This window comes from Hyla sarda, chromosome 9 (assembly GCF_029499605.1).
Source record: "Hyla sarda isolate aHylSar1 chromosome 9, aHylSar1.hap1, whole genome shotgun sequence".
Taxonomy (NCBI): Eukaryota; Metazoa; Chordata; class Amphibia; order Anura; family Hylidae; genus Hyla; species Hyla sarda.
In genome coordinates this window covers 66,189,929-66,202,655 of record NC_079197.1, presented here as the reverse complement: position 1 = coordinate 66,202,655, position 12,727 = coordinate 66,189,929, and the positions used below count along the sequence as shown (strand labels likewise).

Genomic DNA, 12,727 nt, shown 5'->3' with positions numbered 1-12,727 from the left:
TGGGGGCTTCCGTTTCTATGTAGTACATTTTTGGTAAATATGACACCTGATATTTATTCTGTAGGTCCATACGGTTAAAATGATACCCTACTTATATAGGTTTGATTTTGTCGTACTTCTGGAAAAAATCATAACTTCATGCAGGAAAATTAATACGTTTAAAATTGTCATTTCTGACCCCTATAACTTTTTTATTTTTCCGTGTATGGGGCGGTATGAGGGCTCATTTTTTGCGCCATGATCTGAAGTTTTTAACGGTACAATTTTTGCATTGATAGGACTTATTGATCGCTTTATATTCATTTTTTCATGATATAAAAAGTGACCAAAAATGCACTATTTTGGACTTTTCAATTTTTTTGCGCGCACACCATTGACGATGCGGTTTAATTAGCGATATATTTTTATAACGCGGACATTTCCGCACGCGGTGATACCATATATGTTTATTTTTATTTACACTGTGTTTTTTTTTATGGGAAAAGGGGGGTGATTCAAACTTTTAATAGGGAAGGGGTTAAATGATATTTATTCACTTTTTTTTTTTCACATTTTTATTGCAGTGTTATAGGTCCCATAGGGACCTATAACACTGCACACACTGATCTTTCACATTGATCACTGGTTTCTCATAAGAAACCAGTGATCGATGATTCTGCCGCTTGACTGCTCATGCCTGGATCTCAGGCACTGAGCAGTCATTCGGCGATCGGACAGCGAGGAGGCAGGTAGGGACCCTCCTGCTGTCCTGTAAGCTGTTCGGGATTCCGCGATTTCGCCGCGGCTATCCCAAACAGCCCACTGAGCTAACCGGCATGGTTTCAGGTTCACTTTAGACGCGGCGTTCAACTTTGAACGCCGCGTCTAAAGGGTTAATAGCGCGCAGCACAGCGATCAATGCCGCGCGCTATTAGCCACGGCCCGACCCGCTATGATCTTGGGTCTCCAAGCAAGACAATCCACACATACCTCAAAAAGCACCCAGAAATGGACAGCAACAAAGCGCTGGAGAGTTTTGAAGTGGCAAGCAATGAGTCCAGATCTAAATCCCATCGAACACCTGTGGAGAGATCTTAAAATTGCTGTTGGGAAAAGGCGCCCTTTCAATAAGTGAGACCTGGAGCAGTTTGCAAAGGAAGAGTGGTCCAACATTCCGACTGAGAGGTGTAAGAAGCTTATTGATGGATATAGTAAGCGACTGATTTCAGTTATTTTTTCCAAAGGGTGTGCAACCAAATATTAAGTTAAGGGTGCGAATAATTTTTGTCTAGCTAATTTTTGGAGTTTGGTGTGACATTATGTCCAATTAGCTTTTTTTCCTCCCTTTTTTGGTTTAGTCCCAAAACACACAAAGGGAATAAACATGAGTATAGCGAAACATGTGTTGCTGCAATCCTTTTCTGTGAGAAATACTTAATTTTCTTGAAAATTTCAGGGGTGCCAACATTTGCCTTGACTGTGGCTAGTTTATAAAAAGAAAATAACAAAAGTAAAAAAAGATAAAGTTTGAACCTGATGAACAGGTTTTACAGAGTTGTTCGAAATGTAGGGGAGGGGCCTAGGATCTTAGCTTTATTTGGTCTGAGGGCACCAAAGCTAGGTTTGTTGTACAGAATATTTCCGACTGGAGATTTCAAGGGCGCCAACTGGATCAGTGGGCGCTAGAACAGCACGGACATTGCCGTCCCTTTAGTTGGCAACATATTCCACGCAGTTTGCAGCAAAAGGATTAACAAGATCATTCTTTCGACTGTGGAAATTCAGCACCGGATGTGCCGCTGCTTAAATTTCGTTATGTGTACTGTGCAGCAGAATTCCATTGACAACAATGGACTCTCCTGCTCTGGAATCCGTAGTGTGAACTCCTCAGTGTCAGTCCACCACTTTGTAGAGGACGCTAGACCATGTGTCCCTCCCTCTCCCTGCCCAGTGTCTGAGGATGATTAAGCATGCCTCCAGATCTGACACTAACAGGACTCTGGTTATGCCTGGTGGGCACACCACACCTGTTATTCCTTGCCTAAACCCTACTCTGCGCTCATAAAGTTTTTTCTCTGCTGCTGCTCCCAGCCACCATGTGATCATTCATTAGGTGTGCCCCATGCTTACATCGGGTATCACTTTATTACAACATGGAATGTAACTTTTGATTTTTCCTCCCTCCTTCAGACTTGAGTGTGCTTGTGTGTTAATAGGACGGGGCTATGGTCTCTAGCTCCAGGTCTTTTGAAAGTCTAGCAATGACCTTGATGCTGGGATTCATATTTATCATGGGGGAGATGATATGTGATGCGCAATGCTCAAAAAGCTGTAGACTGCCTCCATTGCTCCGAAAATGAACTTTGCATATTTGGATAAATATAGATTGCTCAGGAACTAAGCAACACCTGCATTAACCTGTATATTCAAGTTAGTTCAGATGATGCTGCTAGTTTCCTTTTTAAGATTAGCATCACACATAGCACATCCGCAGCATATTTGACTCTATGGATGCGCTGCTGCCCATCTGTTGTGTGCCTAAAGTTGCTCCCATGTGTCCTGCTCACAGAGGGAGCTGCAAGTCGCACACATGCGCATTGTACACCAAACAGAGTGAGTGGCTTCAATGTCAGAGTTGTGCATATGCACACAACTCGCAGCTCCCTTTGTGTCTGCTCCAGCGGCGGATTGCTGCTGTGAGCACGACACATGGGATAAATAGGAGGCTGACTCTAGGGACAGTCAGTAGTGCATCCGCAGCGTCAAATATGCTGCGGATTCACTACCTGTGACCCTAAGTAGCATCTGCCCTTTTCTGTTGTAGGGATTGGTTGGATTCTCTGATCAAAACTTGAAACGTAATGAAGATGGTTAGATCTTTTTATTTACTTCTATATACAACAGTATTCTCTGCACATGGTTTTTGTCAATAAATTTTAAAGGAGTACTGTGGCCCAAATTAACTTATCCCTTATCCACAGGATAGGGGATAAGTAGTTGATTGTAGACAGTCCGACCGCTGGGCCCCCCCGCCATCTCTTGAACGGGACCCTTCTGGCTCAGTCAGGAGCGTGTGCAGTCTAGTAAACATAACACGCTCCTAACTGAGCAGGACGGGGCCCCGTTCAGGAGTTCGTGGGTGCCCCAGCACTCGGACCCCTGTGATCAACTACTTATCCCCTATCCTCTGGATAGGGAATAAGTACATTTTGGCTACAGTACTCCTTTAATGTTAACTTTTTTTTTTTTTTTCCCATAGAAGTGGAACAGTAATCTTTTTGTGCCTGTGAGCAGCAGTACTCTTTGGAACAGTGATTCCCACAATTTTGCATCCAGTAATACCTTCCCTATGGAGAAAATTCTGACTTTTTCACAGCTTCTGGAGAATATCCTAAAACTTGAGGTGAATACTTTTACATGTATTTTTACATGCATTCATCATGTTTACTAGTTCACAATTCTTTTCCGAGGAATTTGTTTAATGTAGCTCCAGTAAGCAAACCTTTTAAGGAGTTATACGTCATCAGAAAACTTATCCCCTAGGATATGGCATAAGTGTCTGATTGTGTGGGGTACTCCCTGCGATCTCCCGCACGATGCCCTAGCTCTCTGCATTAAATGGGTTCTCCACTGGAAAGCATTTTTGTTTTAATCAACTGGTGCCAGAAAGGTTAACAGATTTGTAAATTACTTCTGTTAAACAATCTTAATCCTTCCAGTACTTATCAGCTGCTGTATGTTTCAGAGGAAGTTCTTTTTCTTTTTGAATTTCCTTTCTGTCTGACCACAGTGCTCTCTACTGACATCTCCGTCCATGTCAGGAACTGTCCAGAATAGGAGAAAATCCCCATAGCAAACCTATCCCGCTCCTGACAGTTCCTAAAATGGACAGAGGTGTCAGCAGAGAGCACTGTGGTCAGACAGAAAGGAAATTCAAAAAGAAAATAACTTCCTGTGGAGCATACAGCAGCTATGTACTGGAAGGATTAAGATTTTTAAATATAATACATTTACAAATCTGTTTAACTTTCTAGCACAAGTTGATTTAAAAAAAAAAAAAAAAAAAAATTCCAGGGGAGTAGGAGAGTGGCCTCGATGTCTGAAGAGCTGCGCAAATGTGCGCCGAATGACACTGGCTGGACCCTTGTTCCGGAGGATTGAGCCACTGGTTCCTGGGTTTGTTGTTTGTGTCCTAATTGACACCGTAGGCCTCACTGAAATAGACTTATTTCAGTGAGGACTGGTTTGAGTCAGTTTTGGGACTCAAACTAATTTTTATGCCCAAAAGTTTGTCAATAACATGTAGAAAAACATGAATAAAAGTGATTAAAAAAAAGTCCCATTCAAGCAAAAATGGTACCAAATAAAAAAAAATTATCAGATCACGGAGCAAGAAAATGAGCCCTTATACATCCCCGTATACTGAAAAATAAAAGTTATAGGGGTCAAAAGAGGACAATTTTAAGCATACTCCTTTTCTTAAAGAAAGCTATATTTTTTTTTTTTTGTTACATAGTAAACAAAAAAAAAATAAATATATAATCGGGTATCATTTTAATCATATGGACCTACAGAATAAAGATAATGTGTAAATTTTACCGAAAAGTGCACTGGGAAGAAACAGAATCCCAAAAAATCCCACCACTAGGGGTTGCTATACCTACTTGGACACTAACAAGTCCTGAGTCATGGACAAGGCTGCATGAACAGACACCAATCAATTCCCACCGCCACCACCTTCCCCCTAAGAGGATTTCCAACACTGTGAGCTAATAAAATAGGTATTTTTATTTAAAAAAATATAGGTAGTAAATGCATAGAAATTAGATGTACATGGTCAGGAATAGGTACTGGGTAGCATTATTTACAAATGACAGGCATAGTTTAAAAAGATCGCTGTTGACGAGTCCCTTATTAGTCTTAAAGGGAGACTCCATTTATGTCAATACATTACCACTAAGAGGGCAAGGTATGACCTGAAATTGTGAAAACAGACAGGTTTAGGGTGTACGATAGGAAAGTTTTGGGAATTAAACAGGTCCATAAACTATATAGCGCCATGCGCAAAACCAGGAGATGGTGTACGCAGTACAGACGTCATTGTACAACACTTTTGTAATATACGCAAGGGCTGGCAACGCAGGGACATTCTTTTAATTCCAGGTTTTATCAAGTAGTTATCAAGGCCCTGATATTTGATGACCAAGCAGGAACGGGTCCAAGTACCTCTGGAACTGAAGGCCCCCAAATAGTTCCAGGGCAACATTGTCCAGGTAAGGTCCCCCACACTCGAGAGAGAGGACGGTGCCAGAAAAGATGCATAATTGCACAGTTTGTGCTAAGAGGGGATAAGGAGAGATGGCATTTTCCAATGTAACACCTGTCCACAAAAACCAAGCCTCTGCATCAAAGAATATTTAATGGCTCCTTCAGTCCCTGGTTTTAATAATCATGTCCCAAGAATGTTGATCCAGAAATGTAATGCCATACAGTAGTTGGAGTAAGGTCCTGTTATGGGTTGTGCACCTGGTAAGGGTTTTTATTTTTCCTTTTCTCTGGATCAACACATTATGGCTGTCTTTCCCAACCAGAGTGCTTCCAGATGTTGGAAAACTGCAACTCTTAGCAACAGCTGCTGGCACACTGGTTGGGAAACACTATAGTAGGGGGGCCAGATTTACTAACTAGCATTTTGGTACACCGCACATAATTAACGCACCGCCTATTTTCAGGGCTTTGGGCTTTGCAGGATGGCCTCCAACCTCCATTCCAGCCAAATCATCTTTCAAAAAGTCCACTGCCGCTCTTAATCTTCTGAGCTCTTCTGTGTGCCAGCACAGCACTTGAAGTCCACATATGGAGTATTTCTGTACTATGCAGAAATTGGGTTACAATTTTTGTGTGTTTTTCCTTCTTTTACCCCTTGTAAAAAATGAAAAATTAGGGGTTACACCAACATTTTAATGTAGAAAATTTAATTTTTCACTTTCATGGCCCACTATTCCCAAAAAAACGGTCAAAAACCAGTGGGATGTAAATGCTCGCTATACCCTTTACTACATTCCTTGAATGAAGTTGTCTCCAAAATGCAGTCACAAGAGGCTGGTTTCCACTCTCCTGGTACAACTTGGGCCTTTGTAAATGCAACTTGACCTCAAAAACTTTTCCAACCCAAATTCTCTCTTCAAAAGCCAGGGCCCTTCCTTTTTGGGCCCTGCTGTGCGTCCACACAGCACTTTACGACCACACATGGGGTATTTCCGTACCCCTTGTGAAAAAAACTAAATAGGGATAAAATCAGCATTTTTGCATTTTTTGTAAATGCCCTTTCTACCCCTTATAACATTCCTTTTGTATATGCAACATGGCCTTCAAAAACGATTCCAGCTAAATTATCTATCCAAATGTTGCTCCTTCCCTTCTTAGCTTTGCCATGCCTTTTGTTTCCCACCTCCCCTCTTCTCAGGTCTGCTGGGCAGTCTATCACCACTCGGCCAGGAACTCTCCCAGGATCCTCAGGCTGTCTGTAGGGAGGGAACCCCTTTACTTCATGTGGCTCCCAGCAAGTAGCTTCCATGCCATGCTGCTGGTTTTTGCTGATCAACGCTTTCAAGTGAGATACTCCTGCCCTTGTCTCACCCCAACTGCACCCAGTGACCTGTGTCCTTCTCTGCCTAGTCTCTGGCAGCATCTTTGTTTTATTTACGCTTCCTTTCACTATGGGTTGTTTCTTTTTTGGCCATGTTAGAGCCTATGGGTGAACCTTTGGGTACGGTGAAGGCCGTGGTCACCTATTTTGCAATCAACTGTTCCTCCCAGTCAGTTTTCTTGTGGATGACTGGACCATCTTTGCCCTGTGTGCCTTGAACCCAGACAGCCATTTGCTGTCCAGTTGCCCCCAGGACCCCCCTCCTGGCCACGGGCAAATTTAAAGGTCCAGCATGGGCTCGGTCTCTTTCCTTGGCGGTTCTGGGCATGCTAAGCTACCTTTCTGAACAGGAATCCTCTCTAGTGTCCTCCCATGACAGGCCCCAAAAGTGGTCCAAACCCACTTATTCCCACCAGCCATCTGCCTCTTCCACTTCTCTCCCCCCCCCCCCTCCTCTGGGAGGCCCTGTCTCATCATGGGGATGTGATGTCAGAAGGTGAAATCTCAGACCCTGACCCTGACAAGGTTCACTCCTTAGGGATGGCTTCTGTGGTGGACAACCTCATGGATACGATTTGTGCCTCTGAGGATCCATAGCCCACTTCTTCTCAGGGGACCTTCTCCTTCTCTTCCTGTAGGCACTCTCCCAAAGTGTACCTGTCTCATTCTGAGTTTGAGAGGGCCATTCTTGTGGAGTGTAAGCACCTGGACAAGAAGTACTTCTGAGAGACTTTGTGAGGCTACCTCTGCAGTTACCATCTGCCTGGCTAAAATCCTGTTTGGCGGATTCTGCTTTCTTAGCGCTCTCTCCTTTTGTCGGATCCTGGCTGCTTGGGTGAGCTAATTTCCAAAGGCACTGGTGGAGGGGAGCGCTCTGCTTCTACAAACAAGGCCTTGCCATTCCAGCACCACTACATGGCCTTTTTGGGCTGAGTCCTTTTGGTTCCTCTGCTGAAATCCCAGTCTTGCCCCACGACTGTTTCAGGACATCTGGATTTCATCGGTTTTAGGCTTTTGGTATGAGCTCTATCCATACTGGAGAATCTAGCCAACCAAGATATGCCATTCCCTTGCCCCATGACAATTTGCCTTACCTGAGCCACGGAGTGCTTTTTTTTCCCCTTCACTGGCTGGTTCTCACTACAGACGTCAACCTTAGGTCATGAAGGGTTCCACCCGTTCCCCGGACAGCCCAGGGCCTCTGGTCCTCGGACCCCCCTTCTGGTTGATTATCCAGTCCGGATCCAGATGAACAATGAGATGTTGAAGTCAGTCAGTCATGTCTGCAGTGGCTCAAATCCTGTCCTGGGTAGAGATTCATATTCTCACTCTCACGGTTTTCCACATCCCCTAGGGGTGGAAATTGGATAGTTGTCTGAGCTGGGAGAGTTGTCACTCTATGAAGACTTGTTCAGCTCGCTCTTTGCCCAGTGGGGCACCCCTGTTGTTGACTTCATGGTGTCCAGGCTGATATGCAAGACCCTGTGCTTTATGGCCCACTCTCAGAATTCTTAGGCCTGTGCAGTGGACCCTGGTCACTCCCTGCAAGCACTTCAGTCTCCAGTATGCCTTTTCTCCTCTGCCACTTGTTCCTTGTCTCCTTAACCTCTTCAGGACGAAAAGCATATGCATACGCGCTGCATCCTGAGTCCTTAGACGGAGGGCGTATGGATACGCCCATGGAAAATCTGGTCCCCGCCGCTAGCCGGTCGTGGACTGGACCGGGATGACTGCTGATATCTATCAGCAAGCATCCCGTGCATATGCCCAGGGGGGTCCTGAGACCGCCCCATTTGTCAGCGATTGCCGGAAATAGCAGGTCAAATCAGACCGGCAATTTTCGGTAGATCCGGGTCATACTGGTGTCCAGGGTGATCGGCGGTGTCTCCCTGAAGTGATAGGAGTTAGGTGGCAGGGGTGCCTCCCCTCCTATCCCTGCTATTGGTCGCCAAGCAGCGACTCCCAATAGCAGATCGGGGGGTTGGGGTTAAAGTTAGGTTCCCCCGTCCTGGGGGAATTTGGGCAGAATGGGGGAACTGTAGCGTGACCGGCGGCGGTGGAGGTCTCTAACCTGACCGGTGGCGACGGAGGTCGATGACGTGCGGCTCCCTGGTGAAGACTACAGAAGCCGGTGAGTAGTTGCCTAGCAACATCTGGGGGGGGGGCTAAAGTTTGGAGACCAATATACAGTGGTCTCTAAACTGTAGCCCCCCCCCCCCCCAGATGTTGCAAAACTACAACTCCTAGTATGCCCAGACAGCCGTTTGGGCATGCTGGGATTTGTAGTTTTGCTAAATTTAGAGGGCTTCAGTTTGGTGATCACTGTGCATGTTGCATAACTGCATCTCCCAGCATGCTCTTCGGCGATCAGTACATGCTGGGAGTTGTAGTTTTGCAACAGCTGGAGGCACCATAGTTGGAAAATACTGAGTTAGGTAACAGAACCTAACTGAAGGTTTTCCAACTAGTGTGCCTCCAGCTGTTGCAAAAGTAGTTTTGCAACAGCTGGAGGTTTGCCCCCCCCCCCCAATGTGAATGTACAGGGTACATTCACACGGGCATATTTACAGTAAGTTTCCTGCTTCAAGTTTGAGCTGCAGCAAATTGTCTGCTGTAGCGCAAACTCCTAGCGGGAAACTCACTGTAAACCTGTGCCAGTGTGAATGTACCCTAAAAACACTACACTACACTAACACATAATAAAGAGTAAAACACTGGGGTATTTCCGTACTCGGGAGAAATTGAGTTACAAATTTTAGGGGGCTTTTTCTCCTTTTACCCCTTATGAAATGGAAAAGTTGGGGTCTACATCAGCCGGTTAGTGTAAAAAAAAAAATAATAATTTTACACTAACATACTGGTGTTGCCCCATACTTTTTATTTTCACAAGAGGTAAAAGGAAAGAGACCTCCAAAATTTGTAACACAATTTCTCCTGAGTACGGAAATACCCGATATGTGGGCGAAAAGTGCTCTGCGGACGCACAACAAGGCTCAGGAGTGAGGGCGCACTATGTACATTTGAGGCCTAAATTGGTGATTTGCACAGGGGTGGCTGGTTTTACAGCGGTTCTGACATAAACGCAAAAAAAAAAATGCCCACGTGACCCCATTTTGGAAACTACACCCCTCACAGAACATAAGAAGGGGTATAGTGAGCCCTAACACCCCACAGGAGTTTGACAAATTTTCGTTAAAGTTGGAGGGGAAAATGAAAAAAATATTTTTTTTTACTAAAATGCTGGTGTTACCCTAAATTTTTCATTTTCACAAGGGAAAATAGGAAAAAGCCCCCCAAAATGTGTAACCCCATTTCTTCTGAGTAAGAACATACCCCATATGGGGGGTGTTAAAGAACGTAACAAGGGGTACAGTGAGCCTTGAGGGGTGTAGTTTCCAAAATAGTATGCCATGTGTTTTTTTTTTTTTTTTTTTTTCCTGTTCTGGCACCATGGGGGCTTCCTAAATGTGACATGCCCCCAAAAACCATTTCAGCAAAATTTGCTTTCCAAAAGCCAAATGTGACTCCTTCTCTTCTGAGCATTATAGTGCGCCAGCAGTGCACTTGACGTCCACACATGGTGTATTTCCATACTCAGAAGGGATGGGGTTACTTATTTTGGGGACATTTTCTCCTATTACTCCTTGTAAAAATGTAAAATTTGGGGGGAAAAACTGCATTTTAGTGAAAAAAAAAATTCATTTACACGTCCAACTTTAACGAAAAGTTTTCAAACACCTGTGGGGTGTTAAGGCTCACTGGACCCCTTGTTACGTTCCCTGAGGGGTGTAGTTTCCAAAATAATATGCCATATGGGCGTTTTCTTGCTGTTCTGGTACCATAGGTGCTTCCTAAATGTGGCATGCCCCCCAAAAACCATTTCAGAAAAACTCACCCAAAATCCCTTCCCTTCTGAGCCCTCTAGTGCACCCACAGAACACTTCACATCCACATATGAGATTTCTTTACTAGAGAGAAATTGGGTTACCAATTTTAGGAAGATTTTTCTCCTTTAACCCCTTGTAAAAATTCAAAAACGGGATCTACAAGAACATGCAAGTGTAAAAAATGAAGATTTTGAATTTTCTCCTTCACTTTGCTTCTATTCCTATGAAACACCTAAAGGGTTAACACACTTACTGAATGTCATTTTGAATACTTCCAGGGGTGCAGTTTTTATAATGGGGTCATTTGTGGGGTATTTCTAATATGAAGGCCCCTCAAATCCACTTCAAATCTGAACTGGTCCGTGAAAAATTCTGATTTTGAAAAATTGAAAAATTGCTGCTATACTTTAAAGTCCTCTGATGTCTTTCAAAAGTAAAAACATGTCAAATTTATGATGCCAACATAAAGTAGACACATTGTATATGTGAATCAATATATAATTTATTTGGGATGTCCATTTTCCTTATAAGCAGAGAGTTTCAAAGTTAAAAAAGTTGTTCAGACTATGTTGAAGGCCAGAATGTCTCTACCACCAAACCTTGAGGTCCTATTTCATATGGTGTGGTGTGAGTGAAGCTTCATCCACTCCGCTTGTTATTTGCACATCAGGGCTTGCCCCATATCCCTCTACTCCACCTTCTAACTGTTAAAACTCTACTTGCTTCTTTCTCTTTCAGCCCATACCACTATCTTCCTCTCACCCTCTCCCCAGAGACTGTTAGCATAGTGAGCAGCAGACTCCTCCCCATGTTATCCCTGCCTCTCAATGTTGCAAGTTGTTCATATAGATCCACACCCCCTCCTGATCCCCCACCTCTCCATGGGATTTAAACCTAATTCTGGGTGCCCTTCAGTCTTCCCCCTTTGAGCCTCTGGGGGAGATGCCCCCTCCACCTCTTGACCAGGAAGGTTGTCTTCCTAGTTGCTATCACCTCCCATCCACAGGTTTCATAGTTGGCTGCCCTATCCTACTGCTCTTTTTTCTTGGTCATCCGCCATGATCAGATTGTCCTCTATCCTATTCAGTATTTTCGTTTCAAGGTGGTTTCCTTTTTTCATTTGAACAAGGACCTCTTCCTGCTATCTTTTTGCCATTCTCGGTGACATCCTAGAGAAAGGGATCTCCATTGTTTGGATGGTTTTCACTCTCTCTGGATCTTTCTCTCCCTTACCTCTTCGGACACACTTTTATTAATTACTAAGGGTCCGCAGAAGGGATTGGCGGCCTCCAAGGCTACTTTAACCTTATGGAATTGGATGGTCATTGGAGAGACTTACCGTGTTAAGGGCACCCCATTCAGTGTCATGACACTCTTTATCAGAGCGGTTGTGGCCTCTTGGGCTGTGCGACATAAGGCCTCGGCTCTGCAGATGTGTAAGGCGGCCACCTTGGCTTCCCTGCACATGGTGTCAGCATACATAATTTGATCATTAACAATATGATGGTAATAGGTATGGTGATATTTCCTCCTTCTATTATTGGAATACTGAGACCAATATTAACTTGGGGCCAAGAGGGACACTAGTTAGATCACTGAGCTTATATTTAATATAAATTAAGCTTCCATCTAACTATATTGAGATTGGTGCATCTGTGACAGCGTGACCATCTCGCTGCTAAATCTAAAGCTACATCTGAGTAGACATATTTTATGTCTATCAATATGTTATTTATTTGGCATGACTATTTTCCTTTCAAGCAGAGAATAAAAAAATTTGAGAAATGCCAATTTCTTTATCGGCTCCATTGGGGGACACAGACCATGGGTGTATGCTGCTGTCCCTAGGAGGCTTGACACTATGGCAACAGAAAAGTCAGCTCCTCCCAGCATCGTTTACCCGCCCACAGGCACCTGAGGTAATCAGTTTTAGCTTAGTGTCTTAAGGAGGTGGACATGGTCTGGAGTTCCCTCCAGACCAGGTCTTATGTTTTATTATTTTCCTAAGTTTAGGGATGTGTTAGTTTTTTATTCCGTTTTCTTTCCTGTTTTCAGGTGGGGACTCAGGAACTGCGGCTCACTGTTTCCCCATTGCGATTGAGGGGGCACAGACAGACTGTTAACCCCCTCTCACCAACGGTCAGCGCCTTAGGTTGTACCTCATGGGTCCGGGTCCCCCTATCTCCATGCTCGCCTAGCTCGCACATGGTAG

General features: G+C 44.2%; 1 protein-coding gene across 4 annotated transcripts in view; it reads left to right on the top strand.

Annotated features, from left to right (window-relative positions):
* Positions 1-12,727, top strand: part of CENPI (centromere protein I) — a 466,748-nt gene that overhangs the window by 184,246 nt on the left and 269,775 nt on the right. For 3 of the 4 annotated variants that reach the window (XM_056540598.1, XM_056540596.1, XM_056540597.1), the window contains one exon: positions 3,239-3,382. The exons of the other annotated variant lie outside the window; for it this stretch is intronic. In XM_056540598.1, coding sequence (XP_056396573.1) covers positions 3,239-3,382 — 144 coding nt within the window. The remainder of the gene's footprint in view (positions 1-3,238; positions 3,383-12,727) is intronic. 4 annotated transcript variants of the gene reach the window in all.